Below are 24,860 nucleotides of genomic sequence, written 5' to 3'. Positions count from 1 at the left end.
CATTTTGCATACTAAATTCACCACTGACTTTATCTTTTCTTATCTGTCCTCATTTTCCCTTCTTTTCCCCTTTTTTTAATCCATGTGTTTCTTATTTTAAGTTGTTGTATCATATGAAAATATAATTACACATCAAGTTCTGTCTGCAGTAAGGCATGGTATAACTATCCCCTACACAGAAAAATAAACATTTCTTCCAGAGATTTCTTATTTAGAAATATGTATGCAAAATGTATAAGAATTTCTCTTGCCATGGAAATAAAGTCCAAATACACAAGAAAGCAAAACTTAGAAAAGTATTTGAATAAGCATTAGAAAAGGATTCCTTGGATTTGAGTTTTAGTACTGGCCACCATAAATTATTGAAATGAGGTGATCCACTTAAATTAACTACATAAGGATGCTGTGACAGATACCCCACGAGTTCTAAAGATAGGACAGACCACTACTGCACAGGTCGTCTTCACTTTGTGTCCTTTTCAAAACTACCTGTGATGGATGAGGCTTCTAAAAACAGAAAGAAAATGTGATTTTATCTAATTGCTGACCAGGAATCTATGATCATGCAGGAAGGTCATTGAATGGAAAAATTAGAGATGACAATTTTTTCCCATTATACTAAAACCTATGGAAAAGGAGTAAAGCAAACTACTAAACAGAAGTTAGATATAATTACAAAATGTACTAACAGAAAGTATTATGCTCCACATGAAGTCAATCTGAATAATCGTCCTTCTAATATTAGACTGTGAATGCCCCATAATGCTGCCCTGTTTTCACTTAATGGTTAGGCCATTGAATAAAATGGTAATTACTATTATAGTTATTATCCTAAATCTCCTTATACTATATGACAGGTGCCAATTCTCTGTTGACCTTAATCCCTGGCCTAATCTACTCTCCCTTCTGGTCTCTACTACGCATCTTTCAAGGACAACTTCAAATCTCATCTCACCACCCCTCAATGAGTCCTTCCAGTTGGGAAGAACCAAACATATAAATGATTCTTAGAATGATTTTTCTGACAACAGTTTACAGAGTTAATTTTGAGGTTAGGAGGAAGACTAAAGTAGAAGGACAAGTTGGTTAGTTTCTGTAGAAACTCAGACTTGGGGGGCCAAAGATGATTAGAGATAGCACTTGGCTTTATCCTACTCAATATTTGCAATTATATTCATATATGTCTCTCCTCCAACTTGAACTCTTTGAAGATAAGGATTACATCCCTAGTACCCACTACTGTATATAAAAAACGGCAGGCATCCAATAAATGTTTGTTAGAAACTAAATGAATTAATGAATGAGTAGATGAATGAATAGAATGGGTGAGATGCAAAAGAGGGCACTGAGATTTTTAAAAAATTTCTTTATACTGGCTCTTTGATCAAGTAAAGAGAAATTAAAAATCCATACTTGATGATGAACAGGCTATTTTACCATCTTGCTCATCACCACTCTCCTCCCCAAACTTTGGATGGGCTCCAGGCTGTTGACGTTCCTCATAAAACCTGCTGCCCAGAACTGAGCACAGGCTCCAGACAGAGCCTGATCAGAACTATGTCTAGAGGGAGCATCTCTTCCAGCCATCAAGAACTCTATTCCTTTTTAACAGAGCCCAAAACTGTTGGCCTATTTTTAATGGCCACATCATGCTTTTGCTTCATATAAAGCTTATGCTCCTGATTATTTTCACATGGAATGCTGCAAACACAAGTATCCAGCAGCTTGGTTTCTGCATTTTTTATAGTCTAAAATCTAAATTCATCCCTGTACATTTTCATGCTGTGGTATTTACCCCAGCATTTAATACTTTAAATTTTTACATGAAATATTTTTCAATCCCTAATTGACCCAAATGCTATCATCCCCTAACTTTGTAGCATTCATGCAGTAGGTAATTCTGAGTATCTACTGGGCACTGAAAACAGAGGGTAGACATGGGCTTTCCTGAACATAAATTTTACTGAAAGCATAGTAGATAGAAGATGCTTATTATACTCAGCTTTGCATTTTCTGTACTTATATGAGAAAGAAGCCTACAAGAGGAGATAGGGCACAGATTACATCTGGGTCAAGGTAATTCATGTCTCTGCTTCCTGGTTCATGAGGACTTATTATTAATATATAAGGTATGATTTTGCCCCTGTAAATTCCACACTGAGATGAATGCTTCTTTTACATCTCCTTTTCAATCTTCTACCCAATATCTCCTTAAGGATGTCCATCTCTTCAAACTCACTGAACCCAGTGCAAACTCACTCTCTTCAAACCCACTGAACCCAGTGCAATGTCTCACCAGATGTTTATGAAGTATTTTTAATTTACAAAGCACTTTCAGCAAGTAGTATCTCATCTGAACTTCACAATATCCCTTTGTAACAGAACAATTAGGCACTTCTCTCTATCTTCTTCATTAATATCATTCTACTGCTCAAGCTTTCCTGCAGCTTCTCAACTTATCAAAAGTAAAAGTTAAAATCCATACAATGTCTCCACCTACTAATCTCTGTTTAATTGATTCTACTCCAGCTATAGTAGCTCTGTGCTATTTCCTTCTATCTGAAATAATCTTCCAGATTCCATGTGGCTCACCCCCTACTTCCTTCAGATATCTGTTCAAATGTCACCTTGACCTTCCCTGCTTCTATAGCAAACTCTCCATTTCCCTTATTCTGCTGAATCTCTTTCCACTCCAGTCATCACCATTTGACATATCATGTGTTCACTTGTCGTACACTGTGTGTTTTCTCACATGAAACTATAAGCTCTAGAATGCAAGGGCTATTTTTTCTTCACCACAGTATCCACAATGCCCAAGAGGGTGTCTGGGCTAGACTAGGTGTGCAATTAACATTTGTTGAATATTAATAAATATGAATATTAATGAACAAATAATCAAATTATGTGGCTAGGTTGGAGGTTGCTTTGGTGGTCAGTTAAGTGTCTGACTCTTAATTTCTGCTCAGGTCATGATTTCAGGGTAGTGAGATCGAACCCCATCTCTGGCTCTGCCCTGAGCATGGAGCCTGCTTAAGATACTCTCTTCCTTTCCCTCTGCCTCTCCCCCATCCCTCTCTTAAAAATAAAATTATGTGACTAGGCTGGAGCTAGAGCTAAAACCCAGTTCTGCTCATTTCTGGTTTCCTAGTTCTTTCCACTGTACCACAATAATTTCCCTAATCATTTTCAGCCTGTTACCCTTGCATGGCTAGACTACTACAGGAGTTTAGAGAGTCATATTCCTGCCTCCAATCTTCCTGGATCATAACACTGATTCTACATGCTACTTCCATGTAGTTAGTTTTCTGAAGAATTACTTCTGTTTCTGGTTATAAAGAGTTTAGAAGCTCTGCTCATCCCTCCACTGAAAACAACTAAAACTTCTTAATAAAATGCAAAAATAAATTTTAAATGAATTACAAAGCTGAAAGGAAATTAAGCTATCTTCAGAACCCACATATAAAGTAAAACTAAGAATCTAGACAAGTAAACATTCTCTGAGGCCACTGGCTTCTCTGAGGCTTTGCCCATTCCTAGTGCCCTTGAATTTCAGTTTGATAGCCTTGTGAAAATATTGCATAGGAAACAAAATTTAGCCAAGGGTTTAGCCAAGGTGGGCAGTTTTATGGGAGAGCCCCACATAAAGCCAAAGCCAAAGCTTTCAAGGACTGTACCATCAATAAAGCAGAGTACCAAAAAATTTTCACAGCCCGCTTCATCAAGGGAAACAGCAAGGAAACTTACATCCCCTGAACTTGATCCAATATGGAAGGTGAAGATCTCCCCTGGGGAGTAACCACAGTTAACCCTCAGGTTTGCTCCCCAAACTCATAACACTCATTGGTCTAAAAAACCTCATGTCAATCATATAAACTTAAAGTAGTTTCATGTTAGTAGTACTCCCAGGCAATTGGTAAAAAGTAAAAAGAATATCTTCAATCCAAGCCTGAAAGAAATATGGCAAGTTTTAAGGAAAATGGGATAAAAAAAATCATTAATAAACACAAAGGAAATAAGGTGCCATAAGCAAGAGCTAGCAGGAATAACAGAATCAGACTAGCTGATATAAAATGTAAAAGAAGTATGTTCAATATGATTTTAATTAAATATCTTATTTTGAAATAATTGTGTATTTACATGCACTTTTAGAAACATTACAGTATAAAACTAAGTACCTGTCACCCAGTTTCTCTCAATGATGACATCCTGTAAAACTATAGTATAATATCACAACCAGGATATTGACTTTGATATAACCCACCAATCTTGTTCAGATTTTCCCAGTTTTACTCATACTAATTTATATGTATATTTAATTCTATGCAATTTTATCACCTATATAAATTCATGTATCCATCACTTTAATAGGTTTTTAAAAATAAAAGAAAATATCCAAAGTATGAATAAATAACAGAAACTGATTTTTAAGTGACTAAGCAGATATGAAAAAGAACTAAATAGAACTTAGGAAGATGAAAAGTATGCTAATAAAAATTAAAAATTTATTGGTGGATTCTAAAAGCAAGTTAGCCAAACCTTAAGCAAGGGTCAGTGGGTCAATAAATCTAAAAATAGTTGCACAAAATGCAATACAGAAAGGCAAAGATTGAAAAATTGAAAAGATGTTAAGAGATGTGAAGTACAGAGTATAAAGGAATAATAAGTATTTAATAGGAAATACAGAAGGAGATAATAGAGAAATTATTAAAAGCATGTATTTGAAAAAATATGACTAATTTCTCTAATTGATGATGACATGAGTTTAGATTCAGAATCGATAATAAATCTCAAATGCAATAACAAAGAAAAACCTACAACAAACAAATCACAGTGAAACTTATCACAGTGCACAACACTGAAGACAAAATCCTCAAAAACATCCTGAGAAAAGCCAGAATAACTACAAATGAATGGCAATGGATAGTTAACTTTTCAACAGAAGTAATGGAAACCAAGAAACTCTGTTTTAATATCTTGATAAGGAAAAACAGCCAATCTAAAATTACCTACTCAGCAAAGTTATCTTTTAAAAAGTTTGGTAAAATAAAGATATTTTCACAGAAATGAAAATTAAGAAAACATATGACTAGCAAACATTTTTTTTAATTTTTTTTTAATTTTTATTTATGATAGTCATAGAGAGAGAGAGAGAATGAGACAGAGACACAGGCAGAGGGAGAAGCAGGCTCCATGCACCGGGAGCCCGATGTGGGATTCGATCCCGGGTCTCCAGGATCGCGCCCTGGGCCAAAGGCAGGCGCCAAACCGCTGCGCCACCCAGGGATCCCTGACTAGCAAACATTTAATAAAAGAAATCCCCAAAACCATCTATCAGGGATGAGCCAACTGATCTCAGAAGGAAGATCTAAAATTCAAGAGAGATTGGAGCTATTAAAACATATATATATTTAAATATATTTATCTATCTATTGATCAGTTGATCAATGGATTGATCAATATCTCTATATACAATGCATGGCTCCTATTTCCTTACTGTTCAAATCCGTTAGCCCATCTAAGGGCTTCCCAATATAACTTTAACAATTGTTACAATTTAACAATTTCTTACTCTTCCCTAGGAAGTTTTCCCTCCTTTCAAGATTTTTTTTAATATTTATTATTCAGGGTGGGGGAGGAGCAGAGGAAGAAGGAGAGAGAAAGAATCTCAAGCAGAGCAGACTCCCAGCTGATTTCAGAACCTGGCACAGAGCTACATCTCATGACCCTGAGATCATGACCTGAGCCAAAATCAAGAGTCAGATGCTTAATTGACTGAGCCATCTAGGTGTCCCTCAAGATGTTCTTTTTATAGTGGCCAAAATATATTTGCAAATGATTATCTCTACATTTGGTTCATATGCTTGCCTTTACTGTACTAACTCTTCCACCTGTGCTTCACTATTCATATTTTAAATGATCCATCTTTTATATAACATCTTTCCTAAGAATAAGCCCACAATGGTTTGTTTCCTTTCCCTCATCTTTTAAAGCATACATTTTCTGAGATAATTGTCATACAATTAAAATAACCAAATATTTACTCTACACTCACTATGAAATATGTACTTTGTTAAGCATGTAAGACTTACCCCTGACACAAAATATAGAATGGTGGTTAATAACACAGGCTCTGAAGTTAGAGTTTAATCCCCCTTCTGCCACTACATGATGATAGTTAAGCATCTCAAGTTGTTTCTTTTTTTAATATGAAAAGGAGATAAAAATGTCTAGTTCCTGGAGCTATTGTGAGCTTTTAACAAGATAATTCATACAAACTATTATACATATTAATTCATATAAAGTGCCTTGTTCACCTGTAAGATAGATAGATGATAGAAAGAAAGAAAGAAAGAAAGAAAGAAAGAAAGAAAGAAAGAAAGAAAGAAAGAAAGAAATACATTACTATGAACTAGGTAGTTACCTGGATTATCCTGACATATTTGAGTTTTGAATTCTAAACCAAAGAATCATAGAAATAAAATTGGCGTTAAAAGTCCATGGGAATGACCTTACTAGGAATACCAATGTACCAACATCTAAGGAAAAGGACAGTACCAGGAATTATGACTGCAGGCATTTTATTTCCAAGAAGTAAAGAAAAAACCAGCTCATTCTACCCAGATTGTTGGCACCAGCTGGGAGAGGTCTGCTGCTTAGAACACTAAGGAGGCTTCTCTGCTGTCCACAATTGCTTGAACTCAAGGCTGGCCAGAAACCTATGACTTCTGGCCTCACATGCAAAGACTAGTTGGGCCAATTCACACTGGTTGTTTCCAGAATTTGAACCAAAGTACTGCAAAAAAACTGAGACCGTTAGCAATGGGATATGGATCTAAAGAATTAATAAGATGAAGGAGAAGCTACAGCAAGCTGAGTTTAGTTGTAAACTAATGCTATAAGGGCACAGAATTATTATTAAAATTTAGCAGACTTGTAACAAATATGCAAATGCACTAAGATACAGAGATGCTTGCAGCTTTTGCCTGAGTACCTGAACCTGCCTCATCCCTAGCAGCCTCCAAGCTCCACTTCTAGCCTGAATGCCACTGTATAACAAATCTTTTGTTTTGTTTTGTTTTGTTTTGTTTTGTTTTGTTTTAGTTTAGTTTAGTTTAGTTTAGTTTAGTTTAGTTTAGTTTACTTGAGTGAGCCTCTGTTCTTTACAACCACAAAAGCCCAACTAAAATGTATGGCAAGAATCTTGGCTAATCTGTGACATCATTTCAAGCAGGCTTTATCTGATTAGAGGGCCTGAACAGGGCCCCCCCTCCTTATTAGAAGAGGACACATTCCAAGAACCCCAGTAGATGCCTGAAACCATGGACAGTACCAAACCCTAGACATATTATGCTTTGTCCTATACATACATATCTCCAATAAAGTATAATCTACAAATTAGACACAATAAGAGATTAACAACTAATAATTAAATAGAACATGAGGACAACATATGTAATAAAAGCTATGTGAATGTGATCTCTATCTCTCACATATCTTATTGTATTTTACCCTCCCTTCTTGTGATGATGTGAGATGAAAAAATGCCTACATGATGAGAAGTAAAGTGAACATCATAGCCTTTGTGATAAAACATTTGGTATTACTGACCTTCTGACGATATGTCAGAAGGAGGATTGTCTGCTTCTAGACCACAGTTAACCACAGATAACTGAAACCACAGAAAACAAAGCTATAAATAGAGGGCAACTGCTGTATCTCCTGTGAGGAGTCTGTTCTTTCCCTCAATCACTGTCTCCCAGCTAATAAGGATTCATCCTACTTCTTGACTATTGTAGTTGACTGCTTCTCTGATTGTCAAGATTTACTCCATGTTTCATACTCTCAGAGCCATCTGGGAGCTCTGCTACTCAAGTAATGAGATAATGAATAAAATGGCTTACAGCCTTTTCCTTCCTCAGCTAACATTTTCACACTTTCATGGGTATCTTTAGTTATTTTTACTTACTTCTGTATATGGCAATTCTATCACAGTAATGAGACCAGTAGGAGGGATTACTAAAGTGTGTATTCTGGCTACCCTTTTTTTTAAATATGGAGTAGCATACTGTGCTGTACCCAAACTCTTGCCCAACACTGTCATTTTCCCCGTATCATTGATTTTTCATTTATATACATGCTAATTCATTTTAAAAATATGAACTGAGTACTTTCTATGTTACAAGAACTATGAACAAAGAGCCTAAAATCTTGTGCAAGAGACAGACAACAATGGATAATTAATTACAATACAGCATGGTAAGTATGTACTTGGGCAAAGGTTGACAAACTTTTTTATAAAGGGCAATAGTAAATATTTTTTATTTTGTAGGCCACATAATCTGTTGTAACTACACAACTCTGCCACATGAAAGCAGCCATAAACAATAGTAAATAAGTAGTTGAGCTGCATTCCAACAAAATTTCATTTACAAAAACAGGTGATAGACTAATGGGGCCCACAGGCCATAGTTTGTCAACCACTATCCTAAGGTGACAACATTCTTTTATTCAACAATTATTTTATTGAACACCTCTTAGTCTAGTCCTTTTGCTATTCTATGTGCTAGGGTAAAATAGTAACCCAAACATACAAAAACCCCTTCTCTAATGGAACTTAGAGAAGTGGAGAAGATGGATGTTAATCAAAATTATATACGTGTATAATATATGTATATATATGTATATTATATGTATATTATACATATATATATGTTAGTGATAAATTCTAAAAAGAGAAAACAGGAAAGAAACCATGAAGAGTCAGAGGAGTGTGTGAAATTTTAGATGACATCACCAGGGATGGCTTTGCCTAGAAGGTGACTTTGAAAAAAGACTGGAAGAAAACGGGAAAACCAACCATGTAGAAATATAGAGGAAGTAGATTCTAGCAGAGTGAAATGCCGCAGAACAGCTCATGTGGTAGGAGTCAAGCCCAGAGACAATGAGAAGGCCAGTGTGGCTGGAACAGAGTAAACAAGGGAAGCATGGTAGGAGATGAAGCCACAGAAATAACTGGTGCCAGATCAGATAGGGTACTGCAGGTTACAGTACTACAACTGGCTTGGACTCTGAATGAGCTGGAAAGCTGCTGGAGAATTCTAGGCAGAGGAATGACTTGATCTGAGCTATACTAATAGGATTACTCTGGTTGCTATGTTAAAAACAGACTGGGAATGGGAGGCATGAGCAAAAGGGGTGAGACCAGTTAGAAGGCTACTGTAATAATACAAGTCAGAGACCAGGGGGCCAGAGCAGAGTGGTGGCAGTAGGGGAATGAGAAGTGATACAAAGGAGACAGCTAATTGTTATTTGAGGATGAAGGAATGGTCTCAAGAAGGAGGAAGTAACATCAACTGAGACTTGAAGGATAAGTAGCAATCGCTCAAGCATCAAGCTTTGTGATAGAGTCAGACCCCTGGCTGTAGACAGAAGTCCTGGTGAGAAGTGAGAGATGCATTAGTGTTCAAGGGATTAATGAGTCAGCAGCTTCCTCCAGGGGACAATAATAATGAAACACAGCCTCAGAAGACCCCTCCAGTGCTCATATGCTCCATCCTCTCTCCAACCTACTTCTCTGGACTAGGAGGAAGACCCACCAACAATATTTGACTTTCTTCTAGTCACTAAAATGACATCCAAACAGGATTCCCAGAGAAAAAGGAAAAGAAAACATTTGTAAGTGTACAGCCATCTTTGAAATTCCTAGGCTTAAATTCTAGGAAGGGATCCCTAAGTAAAATCATCTGGGACAGACTGGCTTCCGACCAGGGTACCAGGGCCGGTACCCCAACTCCTAGGAAAATACCCAAGTATCTTAAACAACAGAATGTAGCTGGAGATGAGGGTCTCTCCTAAAAATTCTCTATGACGAAATATTTTTAACCCAGACATACCACATGGCTCTTTCCCAAGTCTGTCTATTTGGCTAGGAAAATAACCACAAAAAGGAGAAAAACAACCTCTTCCCACTTACCTGGAGAGAAAAGTTTACTGAGCCAGGTGAATAGAAAAATTGTAGACTTCATTTACTCTATAAAAGGGTACCTACTGGGACTAGAGAGAAACTGGATTACAAGAAAACAAACAAGATTTTTCTATGTGTACCCAAACTTTTTAAGCTTACCTGAAGTGTTTTATATCTTTCCTCCTATTCTCTTTTGCCGGGTGAAATGAGTAAATGAGTAGAAGGTGAGACTTTTATTGTGAGAATTTACACTGCATGTACATTTTGAAGAGGAGAGATTGAGAGGTTTCCTTGTTTGATTTTAAAGTTTCTCCCCTATTTGTTTTCTCTCTACCCTCTTCTATTCCTCATGCTTATTTTCCTTGTGTCTGTATGGCTTTTTTTCTCTAGGGAACTTTGAATCCCAACTTCAAAAGGAACCTATAACAAAGCCTGGCTGATGTTTAACAGATCCACCACAGCAGGGGCCCAGCCCAGCCATTCTTTTGGCTCAACAGCCAAGAGTGTGGGTGAGCAAAGCACAGCTAATCCTGAGCATCCAAGTCTGTGCAGCACTGATTTCTCCACCTGTTCTCTTTGATGGCACATGCATCCGGCCCCCTGCCCCTGGATACAAACGCTGTAGTGTACCTGCGGACACCACTCTCAGCCATGTCCGTATAGGGCATCTTCCAGTCTACCCTCCTGAAGATCCTTATAGAGTGAAGTGGGCCATGTTCTAGCACTGCCATGTACAGGAGTCCTTCTGCCCTCAAACTCCCCAATACCAAAATCAGGGAATGAGGCAGAGAGGAGACAGTGAGTCACCAACACACAGAGACCTTAGCCTACCACAGGCTTCAGAAAACAAATGTACAGCATCCCATTATCTGCTTCACAGCATGGTCTGAAACTAGGTGCCTGACTGCATCCTTAAAATGTGCTCAGCCATTTGTTTTTATTTGGTGATGTTTCTCCCCATGATAATGATATTATGAGATCTAACACATAGAATCCAAAATGGAGAGGTAAGCACACTGTTCCAAATCTGATTGGATACTAAGCTTAATGATGATGTGAAAAGAAGAGAAATAACAAGGGATAGAAAGTAGTTTCAGTAAGAAGAGCCCTTCATCTCTGAGATATAATCTTAGAGAGAAAAATAACAGAAACAAATCATGACCAAAAGGAAGCTGAAGCCTGCAATGGTCAGGGAAGCTTGAGTTTCCATTAAGGTATAGAGAGTCCCTTGGCGTGGCTTCCTAGGATACACCATAGAGAGGGGTCAACATTATGATTTTATTAGGTGGACTCAACCCCCTTCCTTCTCTCAGCTCTTGTAGATGCTGTTCCAGGGTGGCTGCTACGTACAAAGAGACATCTGGCCACGTATCCTTCCCTACCCATGAGCCAAGTTCCTCTATCTTGATAATTCTGTTCAACTGGCTGGATAATGTATCTATAATTCATATCTCCTTCTGACCAGCCCAAGTCTGATAAATACTCTCCATTTGATAGGCCCATCTGTGTTACAGATGTTTGATGCTGGATTCCTCAGGGTCTCTGCTCCTCTCAGAGCCTTTGGGAGAGGAACTTCTTTGGGCTAGATTTCTTGCTGAAAGTGGGAAAAGGGAGAATGTTGAGTGGGATTGGAAAAATGAGATGGATTACTTACATGCCAATCATTGTACTTGCATGTTTGTAATCTATGTGTAGATGTGTCCTCACTTCCTACCCATCCTTCACTGACCTGTAAGCTCCTGAGTGGACTCTGTCCCTGGCACACTCTGTTTGCTAAAAAATGTCTGGCATAGCATTCACTAAAGTTGAATTCCTTCAGAGTCACAGTATGATGGAATTGTAAGTTTGATTCTGTGATTTAATTGGAATATTGGGACACCACATACAAATAATTTAGTTCCAAGACAACCATTAACTCAACCAAGTCAGATTCTTACAGAAATCCAGAGATCTATGTCTCTATGAATCCAAACCCCTTTCAAACAACCCAAGCCATACCACAGAAAAGCAGTCTGCATTCCATATTCTCCTTTTAGTGCCTTGGCTTGTATTTAATTTTGATAAAATAAATCCAGGAAATTCTGAATTACTAAAAACCTCCACAAAGTTGTTAGCACCTACTCTTTATATATTCTTTATATTTGTCCCTCTGCTTTGCTCACTGTTTCTGGCACATCAGGACCTTGATAAATACCTGTTTTTCAAAATATGATTCTTGCCAGTAAGAGTTACAAAAAACATTCAATATTTTTAATTATAAATATTCAGCATAAGGAATATAGGCAGAGGACAGAGAGGGGGGAAAGTCTATAATTGAAATAAATATAAAGGAGTTGGGAAACAGAAAAGTTCTCCTCTCCACCATGCAGATTTCTTCCTCCAAAAGAAGATATTCAGTTAATTATCCTTTTTTAGATCATGATAAGTAGAGATCCACAAGTTTATTTCCTATTGTGAACAAGTGCTAGATATTTGAGGAAATCTACCAGCATGAAAGACAGATAAAAACTAAGGAGGGGAAAGGGAAGAAATAAAAGTTGACTACAGATGGGTCAGGTATAGTGCGCAGTGGGAAAAATCAGAATATATTTTATTTTTAGCCTAAAAATTTTTTTCATCCTTAAAATAAAAATAGATTAATATAGAAAGTCAAAAAATAAGTAGGTCTTAAAAATATGATTGCTAAAATTAAAAATTCAGTAGAAGATAAACTCAAAGAAATCTAGGAAGGAAGGAAGGAAGGAAGGAAGGAAGAAAGAAAGGAAGGAAGGAAGGAAAAGAGAGAGAGAGAGAAAGAAAGAGAGAAAGAAAGAAGAGATACAACATATGAGAGAGAAAAGAATAAGTTCAGGAGATCTATCCTCAGGAGCTTCAAGAGGAAAAAAATAGGACAGAGAAAACTGAACAAAGAAGTATCAAAGTAATAATTTAAGACAATTTGCCAGAGGTAAGGGCATGAGTATCCAAATAAAAAAGACCACTGAGTGCTCAACAAAAGAAAAATAAAATGCCAACCTTAAAAAAATTATCATAAAATCTCTAAAGTAACAAGGTTAAGATTCTAACCAACTTTTAATTTTTTTAAGATTTTTATTTATTTATTCATAAGAGACAGAGAGAGAGATAGAGAGGCAGAGACACAGGCAGAGGGAGAAGCAGGCTCCATGCAGGAAGCCCGACGTGGGATTCCATCCTAGCACCCCGGGATCACAACCTGAGCCAAAGGCAGATGCTCATCAGCTGAGCCACCCAGGCATCCCTCTAAACAACTTTTAAATGGAGACAAAACTTCCACCTCCAAAAAGACACACAACTGGGGGCTCCTGGATGGCTCAGTGGTTGAGCATCTGCCTTTGGCTCAGGTCATGATCCCAGGGTTCTGGGATAGAGTCCCACACTGGCCTCCCTGTAGGAAGCCTACTTCTCCCTCTGCCTATGTCTCTGCCTCTCTCTGTGTATCTCCCATTCATAAATAAATAAACAAACAAACTTCAAAAAAAATCAGATACACAATTATCAAAAGAGAAGCTAGGGGATCCCTGGGTGGCTCAGCGGTTCAGGGTCTGCCTTTGGCCCAGGGCAGGATCCTGGCTGGAGTCCCAGGATCGAGTCCCACATCAGGCTCCCTGCATGGAGCCTGATTCTCCCTCTGACTGTGTCTCTGCCTCTCTCTCTCTCTGTGTGTCTCTCATGAATAAATAAATAAAATCTTAAAAGAGAGAGAGAGAGAGAGAACCTAGAGGCAACTAATAAAAATCTGAGAGAAAATGTTTTCCCACCCAAAATTTTACACCACAACAAATTATCAACTTTGTGTAAAGGCAAAACAAAAACATTTCAAGAAATGTTTTTCAGAAAAAGTTACCTACCACATTCTTAGAAAGTTACTTAAGGATATCTTCCAGTAAAATAAGATTGTAAATAAATGTCCAGTAAGGTAAGGCAAGAAAAACAAAACAAAACAAAAAGAAAAACAAACAAACAAACAAACAAAACAGAGAATCATGCAATTTGGGACACAGTAGCTCCAATCCAAAAAGCAGTAAGAATTTCTGGGAGGACAACTGTGCAGCAGACCTAGGTAACTGGTCAAAATTGGAAGAGGAGGGGTGCCTGGGTGGCTTAGTCAGTTAAGTGTTGACTCTTGATTTCAGCTGAGGTCATGATCTCAGGGTTGTGAGATCAAGCCCCACATCAGGCTCCTGCTAAGCATGGAGCTTGCTTAAGATTCTCTCCCTCTCCCCCTGCCTCTGCCAACTCCCCCCCCACACACACACACACATGCATGAACATGGTCATTCTCTCTGGGGGCAAAAACAAAAGGTTGGAAGAGGAGAGAAAAATAGAATGGAGTAGAAGGAAGCTCTCCAGAGAATGAAAAAAAAGAGAGAGAGAGACATTCCACAAATTAGCTCATAAGATAAAAACAATTGAGGATATTAAAAATAATGGAAGGATAAGGAAAGGAGGGAGGGGAAACTCAAAGAGTAAGGTAGGGGATGGAAGGAAGCTACATCAGAAAGGAAATATAATAATAGAATCATAATTTGTTCTGCAGGGAAAAAGAAACATAGCCATGATGTAAATATATATAGCTGATTTAACTAAAATAAATTAACTAAAATAGTCAAATAACTATATTGGAAAGATGGAGCTTGAGAAGAGGGAGACAACATAAAAGTTAAATTCTCTTTATCACAAGAGCAAGACAACACATAGTGTTTAAAATCAATTAATTAAGTAATATAAATATAATGTTTGAAGATATGGCAATAATTGCCAAAAGAGACAGGTAAAATAATCAAATATGGGAGGCAAGGCAAGAGGGTAGACAAAATAGGAAAAGTTAGACTGGGGACTACCATTCTTCCTGATTTCTTTTGGCCCAGTTTGATATTTGTAACCATGAGCATTTATGACTTTGATGTAAACATTTTTAATTATTTAAAAAAAGCATAAATAGTTCACTTTTATTCTACAAAGTGAATGCTGCATGTTGGGGTAATGAAGTTTGAAACACATCTGAATCCAGTGGTAGAAAGGAGTGAGTTGCCATGGCAATTCTGCAGCAGTAAAAGGAATAAATTATAAACACCTAGTTAAGGGTAGAAGCTGTAGGTATTTAGAGACATAAAGGGCCACTCTAAGAGGAATGACACCTAGGTACCTGGAGTGATCGCTCTCTCCATCATGGCAGTGAGTTGCTATAATCACTGAGGAGAAAAATAAGAACCACTGGGATCTCCCTGTCTCCCCAGAGAGTTGGCAACCACTGCTGTTAGTGAGGTTTAGCTTCTGCTTAAGGTTATCAAAATCTAAAAACCAAACCCAAACAGAATCTTCCTTGTGTGAATATTTCTGGGAATGTGATCAATTCCCCTTATTACTATTATATAAACAAAGGCTTCCCATCTGTCAGATCTAATAATGACAATGATAACTAATGTTAGTTTAGGACAATTTTTTTACATTGAGAACTTCAGTCCCCAAGCACTTTTCTATCCCTTATTTCATCTGATTCACACACACACACACACACACACACACACACACCCCAGATATGAGTAACGCAAAGTATTACTGCAATGACTCTCTTCTGACAGAAAGGACATCTGAATTTTAGAAAGTGACTTGCCCAGTTTATCTAGCTAGTTAAGTAGCCAGGACTCCAAAATTCAACTGTGTCCTGAATCCAAATTTTACACTTAGTCTTTGACATCATATGCCTGAACTACAAGCCGACCTATTAATTAGTGTTAAATGACTGCCCGCACACAGGGTTACCATGAATTACTATACAAATTGTGGCCAACAAACACAAAGGCACCCATCCAGGCATTGGGTGGGAGCTGAGATCCAGGCTTCCCACCTCCAGCCAACACTACACCCTAGCTCAGATGTGATCCTTTTTATAATTCATACAAAGGTACCAGTTATGTGATGAAGAAGCTTTGCCCACACACACAAAATAACAAGTTTACCACCCACCTCTCTCCTTTCTTACCTCCCTCTAACACTCCCAACCCCTGCATGGACCATAATGAAAATTCTCTTACTGGCTTCTCTCTCATGACAGAAGACACATCAGATCCATTAATTTATTAAAATAAACATGAGATAAATAACTATATTTCGGGGCTGTTCAAGCCACTAGGTATGTAAGGGTTAACAAGGGCCCTGATCTTGTGGAATGACATTTCAGGCAGGAGAAAGACAAATTAATGTACAAGAAAAACATTAGAAAGGATGAGTGTTAAACAGAAATTTTAAATTAGTTGACAAAATAGTGATTGAGTAGCTTACTTAAATTAGGGGAAATCAGGAAAGGCCTCTTCAGGAGGTGACATTTCAGTCAATATGGAAATGACAAGAGAAAACCCATCAAGAGAAGATCAAGGCAAAGAGGTTTCCAAGAAAATGAAACAGTTATTACAGAGCCCTAGGGCAAGAACAAGCCTGATCTGCTTCATTGGAACAGGAGAAAGGTAGCATGGCTATGCAGTGAGGGTGTGAGAGTGGTTGCGGGAAGAAACTGAGGCAGTAGGCAGGGGTCAGCTTGCAGCACAGTGGGTGAGCCTGTTGGGGGACGTGGCTTCTATTCTAAGTGGGAAGAGAGAAAGTGAGAAAGGGAGGAACAGGTTCCGATTTACCTTTAACAAAGGATCTTTCTGGATGCTGTGCACAGAATGGAATCTAACAGGGTGAAAAGGAAGACTGTGGTTGCCTTAAGGAGACATTGAATTAGTTGTAGAAGCTCTTGTGTTCCTGAAGCCACTGAACTGCCCAAACTGCACCAGAGGCTACACACACATGAGGCCTCTTCATGGATTTGCATTACTTTGTGGGGAACCTGTGACTATGGGAAGAACACTCATGTATAATTGGTGCTGATTGGTTTCTGCTCATGTTTAGCTCATCTGCTCTCTGAAACCCCTGGCTTCCTCTGACAGACTAAGCTGTTTGGCTTTCCTGTGCCTCAAACACCTGGCATACACATCTTCAGGTGAACTTCACACCACATACACGTTGTCTGCTCCACAGAAAACACATTGTGTGAGGGCTGTCCCTTGTCTTCGCCATCCCTGTGTCCCTAATTACCTAACACCTAGTACTTCACAAAAGCTCAATAATGTCTGGTGGGATGCATGAACATTTTATTTGTGGGCTGTGTGAACCCTCTTTTCTCTCCAGAAACCAAAAACATAAAATGATGCAAGAAATGCATCCTACAAGCAGGACACCCCAAGCCCCAGCCCCTTACCTCTTGGGTGAGTCAGGGTCGAAGCAGGTCTTGCGCACATCGGCCACCTCAGGGTCGCAACAGTCCCCATCGTCAAAGTCGTTCAGCATGTTGTTGCACTCCACGTGGCAGAGCCCGTCCCTGCGGTTCCAGGAGTAGCACCGGCCATGCAGGCGGCAGTCGCCCCCATCATAGCCCGTGAGTGGGTGCTCACACTCAGGGTCACAGTGGTCATTACCAATCTTGCTGGGCTCACAGTTCACAAGCACAACCCGGTGGCGCAGGGTGGAGTTGTGGACATGGTGGACGCTCAGCTGCCAACTGATATTGTAGCGGCTAAAAGCATGGTTCAGTGCCTTGTGCTGCCGGCCAATCTGCTCCTCGCTCACGGTGGGGTTCAGGCCCTCATCGTCACAGATGTTCACCACTTGGTAGCGGATCACCTTCTCTCCCTGGAGGGGCTGATGTCCATTGTAGTGGGAGATCAGTTCCACATTGTCACAAGCTGTCTGCCCACAGAGTGGGGGCTGCAAAGGTGACAGAATTTCAGGCTGGGGCTCAAAGCCCTGCAGAACCTCTCGCCGTGGGTACTCCCCATCTCTAAAGGGGGCCCACTGTGCTTCCAAGGGCTCAAAGTTTGCTGTCAGGATCAGGGTGCTCAATTCTCCCACTCCAGTTGGATGCTGAGGACTGTGTTGGAGGTGGCTTTGTGGAAGGGCAGTTGACCAGAAGACCAGTGTGCCCAGGTGCCCACGAAAATAGTGGCCATTCTCAGAGCTATCCCCCCCCAGAAGCAAAGAGCGGCAAGACGCCATGAAGGGGCTGTTCAGGGGACCAGACTGCTCTAGACTACTGGCCACCCGAGTGCCATCCACATACAGAGCCATACGCTGTCCATCATAAGTGGCTGCCACGTGTGTCCATGTGCCTGGTTGGTATCGGCTGTGGCCACTCACAATGGTGGCTTTCTTCACACGGTCGGTTCGAAGGGAGAAGAAGAAGCGAGCGTCTCGCCTTCCCATGTCCTTCCCTGAGCGGATCCCTAGGGCCCAGCCCTTGTCACTGACAGTGTGGGAGCAGTTATCAAACACACCTGGGAAAGAAGGAAGAATCGAGGGAAGAAATACCAGATACAAAGGGGATGGAGAAAGGGAGAAGAAAACCCATATAAATTGCAGGAATATAGGTTTTTAATGGGAAAAAATAAGTGGTACAGATTCCCCACCTGAACTGCCTGTCCAGTACCCCATATGGGGCCATTCTGGCAACATCTATCCCCAAAAGGAATCTGATTTGAGATTCCATCCAATTTAACTCACTCTGGTATTTTTCAATAATCAAAATGGAAGCTAAAAAGGGGATGTCTAGTTCAAGTGACAACCATCCTCTAGAGTTTGTCACAAAAGTTCCACGTCTTCTCCCCGCCTTCATCAGAAGCAATGGCGGAAATCAGTTTTTAGAAAAGACAGTCATCTCCTAGTCCCTCAAATAGTCCCTTTTCCTCATTTGAATATTGAAATGATTCTTATGGGGGAAAACCAGGAGTTGGTGAAACAGGAAGTCCCTCAGAGCAGACAGTAATGGACATCTTTCCCAGCCCACTATTCCCTCCACTGCAAGGATACCCATCCACAGCCAGAGTAAGCAAAATGGCAGCACCTCATGGTCCTAGATGAAAAAAATAGTCAAGTCAGTTGGAAAAATAGTTGTTCTATAGTCAATGATGCCCACCACAGTACAAAAGTGAAACTCTACCAGAGAAGCGAAGCTGAAGCTCCTCACCACATGCTATCTTACCCCTTTACTCAGTGGGCACAGTGGGCACTATTAAGTCCAACTGAATAAGCAAACGGGGTCTACTTATAGATAACTAGATCATTAATATGTTTCCAGCAGGAAAAAGGAGTCAGATATAACACAACCACAGTTTAAACAGGAATCATAAAGGAGATCTGGAGGCCTCGAATGTTCCCAGAAACCCATCTACAGTTACAAACCCACCAACTCTCTGGCACCTCTTCTGATAGTATATAAATAGAGTCTCGGGAGCAGATTTTACCTGTAAATTACATAGAGGCATTACATTCACAGAGGAAATGTGTAATAAGCACTGCTTTAAATAATGAATGAATGAGGGAGACGTCTGCTAGCCTTTGAATGACATATCTGAGGCTAACATCAAAGTTGTTCTCTCCCCAGCCTGTTATATAAGAATCGTATTTATGCCCCTGAGTTCCTAGACAATCCACCCAAACAGTAGTTTTCTATGGAGAGTCAGGACTCAAAAGTCATGAGGCCTCCTGTTGTGATTGCAGGCAAGTGTTTTAAAAGTCATTATTTTTTCATAAATGACAGAATATTTTTTCTTCAGTCTCTAGCATAAATTAGTAACTTATGATTTAAAATTTTTTTTTAAAAAGCAACTCTAACAATTAGACTTTGAAGTACTGGTGAGGACTAGGTATAATGCAATGGTGATGTTTCCATTTTGCTCGTTTAGGTGGGGGGTACGTTCTTACACTGAGGTCTGTCTCATAAGGGAGCATAAAAACTCCTGCTTTAACAAATTCTTGTATAGGGTAGACTTTCAAAATGGCAGATAAATCTAGTGAGATGAACAGTAAATTCCCTGAGTCAGAGTTTCATTTGGTTAACTTATTGTGATAAGTACATCTAGCCTTAATTCTATCCATCTGCTGACCTATGAAGAAATGTACTACAGCATTTAATATCAGGACCATGAAGTTATTAAGCTCTCAGCTAGTAAATATCTGCTAGTTTTTAAGACTCATGATGGCATTACCTCCTGATTAACCTATCATAAGTTGAAAATACATTGAATGAATATACCTACCCTACTGAACATCACAGCTTAGCTTAGCCTACTATATATGCCTCAGAACACTTACGGTAGCCTACAGTTGAGCAAAATCACCTAACACAAAGACTATTTTATCATAATGTGTTGAATGTCTCATGTAACTCATCAAATACTGTCCTGAAAGTAAAACACAGAATGGTTATATGGGTATAGAATGGTTGGAAGGGTATCAATTGTCTACCCTTTGATCATATGGCTCACTGGAGCTGCATCACTGCTGCCCAGCATCATGAGAGCATACTGGACCATATACTGCTAGCCCAAGAAAAGATCCAAATTCAGAATTCAAAGTACAATTTCTACTGAATGTGAATCACTTTCACACCATAATAAAGTCAAGTAATCAGAAATTGAACCAGTATAAGTCAGAGTCTGTCTATATGTGAGTTGAGGTATAAATTATTACACTTCACATCTAAAATACCAGATAATTAACTTGTTACCTACTAGGCATCTAGTTGCAATTTTGAACACTTTTACTTACTGTTCTTAGAACTTCCCATTAATATCAATAAAATAATTGTTTCTACTTATTTATCTCATAGGAAGCTATAAAATTATTGATAGTGTGTCTAAAAAGATATTTCTAACTTCTTGAGACAATGCATAGAGATGTAATTTTATCATACTAGTCTAGTTCTGATTAAACTAAGTTTTAGTAATTACATTAGAAAGAATTTATTAGTCATATAGTCATTTTAGTTGGGAGTTGTAACAAGTATGATAGAAATATTACTTTTTAAATGATTACCAAAGTAATTATTCTTTGCTCTCTAATTTAATAAGATGTCCAAGTAGCATATGAGAAATTTCATGAAGTACTTAGGCAACTGCATTTTATTTGCTGTATTACCATTGTTCATCTATAGAAAGAGAGTAGTTTTTGAAGTACTGCCCTGCGCTCATTCCATGCCAAAAGAATAAATAAATAAAAACATATTTAAAAAAGAATTCTCTAACCCAATTATTGTGGACTGAATATTTGTATCTCCCTAGAATTCATATGTTGAAACATATGAATTTCCTATTGTGATGATATTTGGAGGTGGAGCCTGTATGAGGAAATTGGTCATGAGGATGGAGCCCCATGATGAGATTAGTGTCCTTTTTTTTTTTTTTTATGATAGTCACAGAGAGAGAGAGAGAGAGAGGCAGAGACATAGGCAGAGGGAGAAGTAGGCTCCATGCACTGGGAGCCCGACGTGGGATTCGATCCCGGGTCTCCAGGATCGCGCCCTGGGCCAAAGGCAGGCGCCAAACCGCTGCACCCCCCAGGGATCCCGATTAGTGTCCTTTTAAGAAGAGGAAGAGAGGGGCACCTGTGTGGCTCAGTAGGTGAGCATCTGCCTTTGGCTCAGGTTGTGATCCTGGGGTGCTAGATGGAGTCCCACATCAAGCTCCCTGCAGGGAGCCTGCTTCTCCCTCTGCCTATGTCTCTGCCTCTCTCTGTCTCTCATGAATAAATAAATAAAATCTAAAAAAAAAAAGAAAAGAAAAGAAAAGAAAAAAAGAAGGAGAAGAAAAGAAAGAGAGCTAATCCTTCTTGCTCTCTGCCAATGTGATGATACAAGAAGAGGGTCATCTCCAAACCAGGAAGAGGATTCTCACCATCTTGGTCTTAGACCTCCCAACCTCCAGAACTGTGAGAAAAAAACTGCTTTTGTTTAAGCCACCTAGTCATGGTATATTTGTTACAGCAGCCCAAACTAAGACATCAATGTTATCATCTAGCTGTGGATCAGAATTGCATGTGAAACTTTCACCAATACAGGTTCTTGTGAAACCATGTTGAGAGCTGCTGATACACCATATTTACAAAAGAAATCACTCTTTTCACTACTGCTCAGTGGGTGGAAATGCAGTTAACAGAATTTGGGAGTCATAGTATTTTCCAATCAGTGAAGAAGAATTAGAAAGACTGTGATCAGTGGTAAGTTAAATCAGACATGAAAGTGGGAAGCTCATCTGAAATTGCTTCACACCATTTGTTTAAAAATCACATCTGATCAGGCATTCTAGTACAACCTATGTAACCATCATATATACTTGTTCATTAATTCACCCAACTAATGAAATGAGATGTAGTTAAAAGATGTATGGGCCTGAATAATACACAGACATGATGCTGTTAGAGAAAGTGGCTGATTGTCTAAGAAATGATAATTAATTGGGGCTTTTTATTATCTGTAATAAAACTAATATTTAAGACGACTAAAATGAAAATAAATATCCTCCATCCCCACTGAAAGATCTATTATTCCGAAAGTGGAAACTGAGGCAATGGTGTGGCTAATGTCTCCTTGATAATCACTGCCATCAGCCCCAACATCTTTCATGAAATCTTGAGTACAACCTTAAGAGGATTTTCAAAATTTCGAAAGACAGAATAAGTAAATATTTCTATACTCCTGCATCTTTTATAGTCTCTACTAGTAATCATCCCTTCCTCCAATCTGGTGGGTGTGGATAGAAAATTATGATTCTCTGGTGCCTGGGTGGCTCAGTCGATTACGCATCTGCCTTTGGCTCAGGTCATGATCCCAGGTTGCTGGGATCGAGCCCCATGTTGGCCTCAAGTGGGGAGCTTGTTTCTCCCTCTCTTGCTCCCCCTGTTTGTGATAATTCTCTCTCTCTCTCTCTCAAATAAATCTTAAAAAAAAAAAAAAAAGAAAAGAAAACTATGATTCTCTTCTCTCTTGAGACTGAATAAACCAATACAGTGATGCTAAAATTGCAGCCTCTCTGAAACATAGATGTAGTTCCAATATTCAGCCTTCAGCCCAAGCTGGTAGGAAGAGGATCATGCTTGGTCATTTGAAGGGCTCTCACCCTACTAAACCACAAAAGGTTCACATTTCATCTCACTGTCTTGCTCCTTTTGGAAAACGAAATTTCACTTGGAATTAGTCATTTTGATTCATCAAACATTTACTGAACATCCCATTCATGCCAGACACCGAAATTCATTTAAGCTTTGGAAGAAAAAGCAGTCTTTGCCCTTGAGGAGTTATACCCTCAGGAGTGAGTGGAAACATGAAGAGATAATTTCAATACATCAGAATTTAAGATCAAGGAATACATAGGTAAGTGAAAACAGAGCCAAATCTCAACCCATATAATTTGGAGAGAATTTCCTAAGGGGATAAGACTCAAAAACACGCTTAAAAAGTGAGTAAGAGTTGGCCAGGCAAAAGAATTATGGATCACTCCAAGTAGTGGGGACAGCAAGATGGCAGGCATCATGGGTGGAGACAGGTCAAAGTAGGTCTTGCATAACACAGTAAGGGGCTTGGACCAAATAAGGAATAGCTGGAGGTTCTCCTACTGTTGCCAAATGCCTCTGATATCCCGAGAGCACACAGAGGAACTGCAGCATGAAACATCCCATGGCTGGCCTTGCCCTGAACACTTGATCTAACTGTAATTAAGGAACTTTCCAAAGCTTGGAGACAACTGTGGCACGAGAAATACACAGCCACTACAAGAGTTCCGTGTAGTTAGTCCACCCACGTACTTACTCAGTAGATATTTATGAAGCAGTACTAGCTGCCAATCTTAGTATTTGTGCTGGGTATTTCTAGTGATCAAATGGTTATTTGACATCATGGAGAGTTCAGTACAGTGCAGAAAATAAGCCTTAAATAAGTAGCTACAATCAGATATGCTGACAGCGAGAAGTATAAATAGCTATGTGAGCAGCAAAAGAACCTCTTTATTAAACATGGAGATAATATAGCAGAAATTCTCCCTAAAGTTACTAACTTACAGGTTTCTAGCACTGATCTATCTTGTTAATATTTTGACTCTATCCAAATCTGCCCATGAAATAAGGGCTACCTTGATCACCAAATTGTCTGAAAAGGTTGGGGAGACCCAAAGCCAAGGAACTCCAAGATGTAAGTTCAAACATTTCCAGATCAAAGGTCCTGACAGTTCACCCAGAAACATTTACTGTAAAATTCCTTATATCAAAAACCCAATTCAGCTGAATCTTTTAGATGGGGATGTGGTGTTCATTTTGTGAATATTTTCCCCTTAATTCTTATCATGGAAAGATATCTCCCATTTATATGAATCTTGGGATTCCCAAAGCAATCTTGTATAACTATCATTTAAAGGATAAAACCATCCTGTAGAACTAGGCAGGATGACTATCACCAGTCTCACTGTATAGATGAAGACACTGAGACTCTGAAAGGTTGGGTGTCAGGCTGGTTGCAGACAGTACACTTGAGTTGAAGTGTCATGAGTCAGAGCCCAGGATAAATTTCTATGCTGGGGAAACCACAGAGCATGGGGGTTCCAAGTATGAGCCAGTGGAAGTTTCAGTCTCCAGCCTGCTACTTAATATGACATGTGACCTCAGAAAAATTACATCACGTTACTGAGCCTCAGTTTACTTATTTGCAAATTGTACCTGTAAAACAAAATCTGTCCCTCACTGGTCCTCTCCTCAGCATCCGTCAACCACAACCTGAGATCACAGACCTACCTCCTGAGGTTGTTGAGAGAATTAAATACAAGAAAAACTCAGTGCAGTGCCTAACTCATACAAAGTGATAAACAAACATTAGCTATATTGAGGAGGAGCTTGATGATGAGACATCAAAAAGAAGAATAAATCAGATACAAAACCAATGTTATACTGGTAAATATTTAACAACTGGTCCTCTGAAGAAAAGAAAAGAAAAGAAAAGAAAAGAAAAGAAAAAAATACAAGCCCTGATTTGTAGCATGTGCCAATTTTTGTAGTATAAATATTCCCACAATGGCCA

The 24,860-nt window shown here is 39.1% G+C and overlaps 1 protein-coding gene across 2 annotated transcripts in view; it reads right to left on the bottom strand.

Annotated features, from left to right (window-relative positions):
- PAPPA2 (pappalysin 2) overlaps positions 1-24,860 on the bottom strand; it is a 456,471-nt gene that overhangs the window by 215,673 nt on the left and 215,938 nt on the right. For both annotated transcript variants that reach the window (XM_072830732.1, XM_072830733.1), the window contains one exon: positions 17,226-18,297. In XM_072830732.1, coding sequence (XP_072686833.1) covers positions 17,226-18,297 — 1,072 coding nt within the window. The remainder of the gene's footprint in view (positions 1-17,225; positions 18,298-24,860) is intronic.

The sequence above is a fragment of the Canis lupus genome, chromosome 6, assembly GCF_048164855.1.
Source record: "Canis lupus baileyi chromosome 6, mCanLup2.hap1, whole genome shotgun sequence".
NCBI lineage: Eukaryota > Metazoa > Chordata > Mammalia > Carnivora > Canidae > Canis > Canis lupus.
This window is presented reverse-complemented; position numbering and strand designations above follow the sequence as displayed.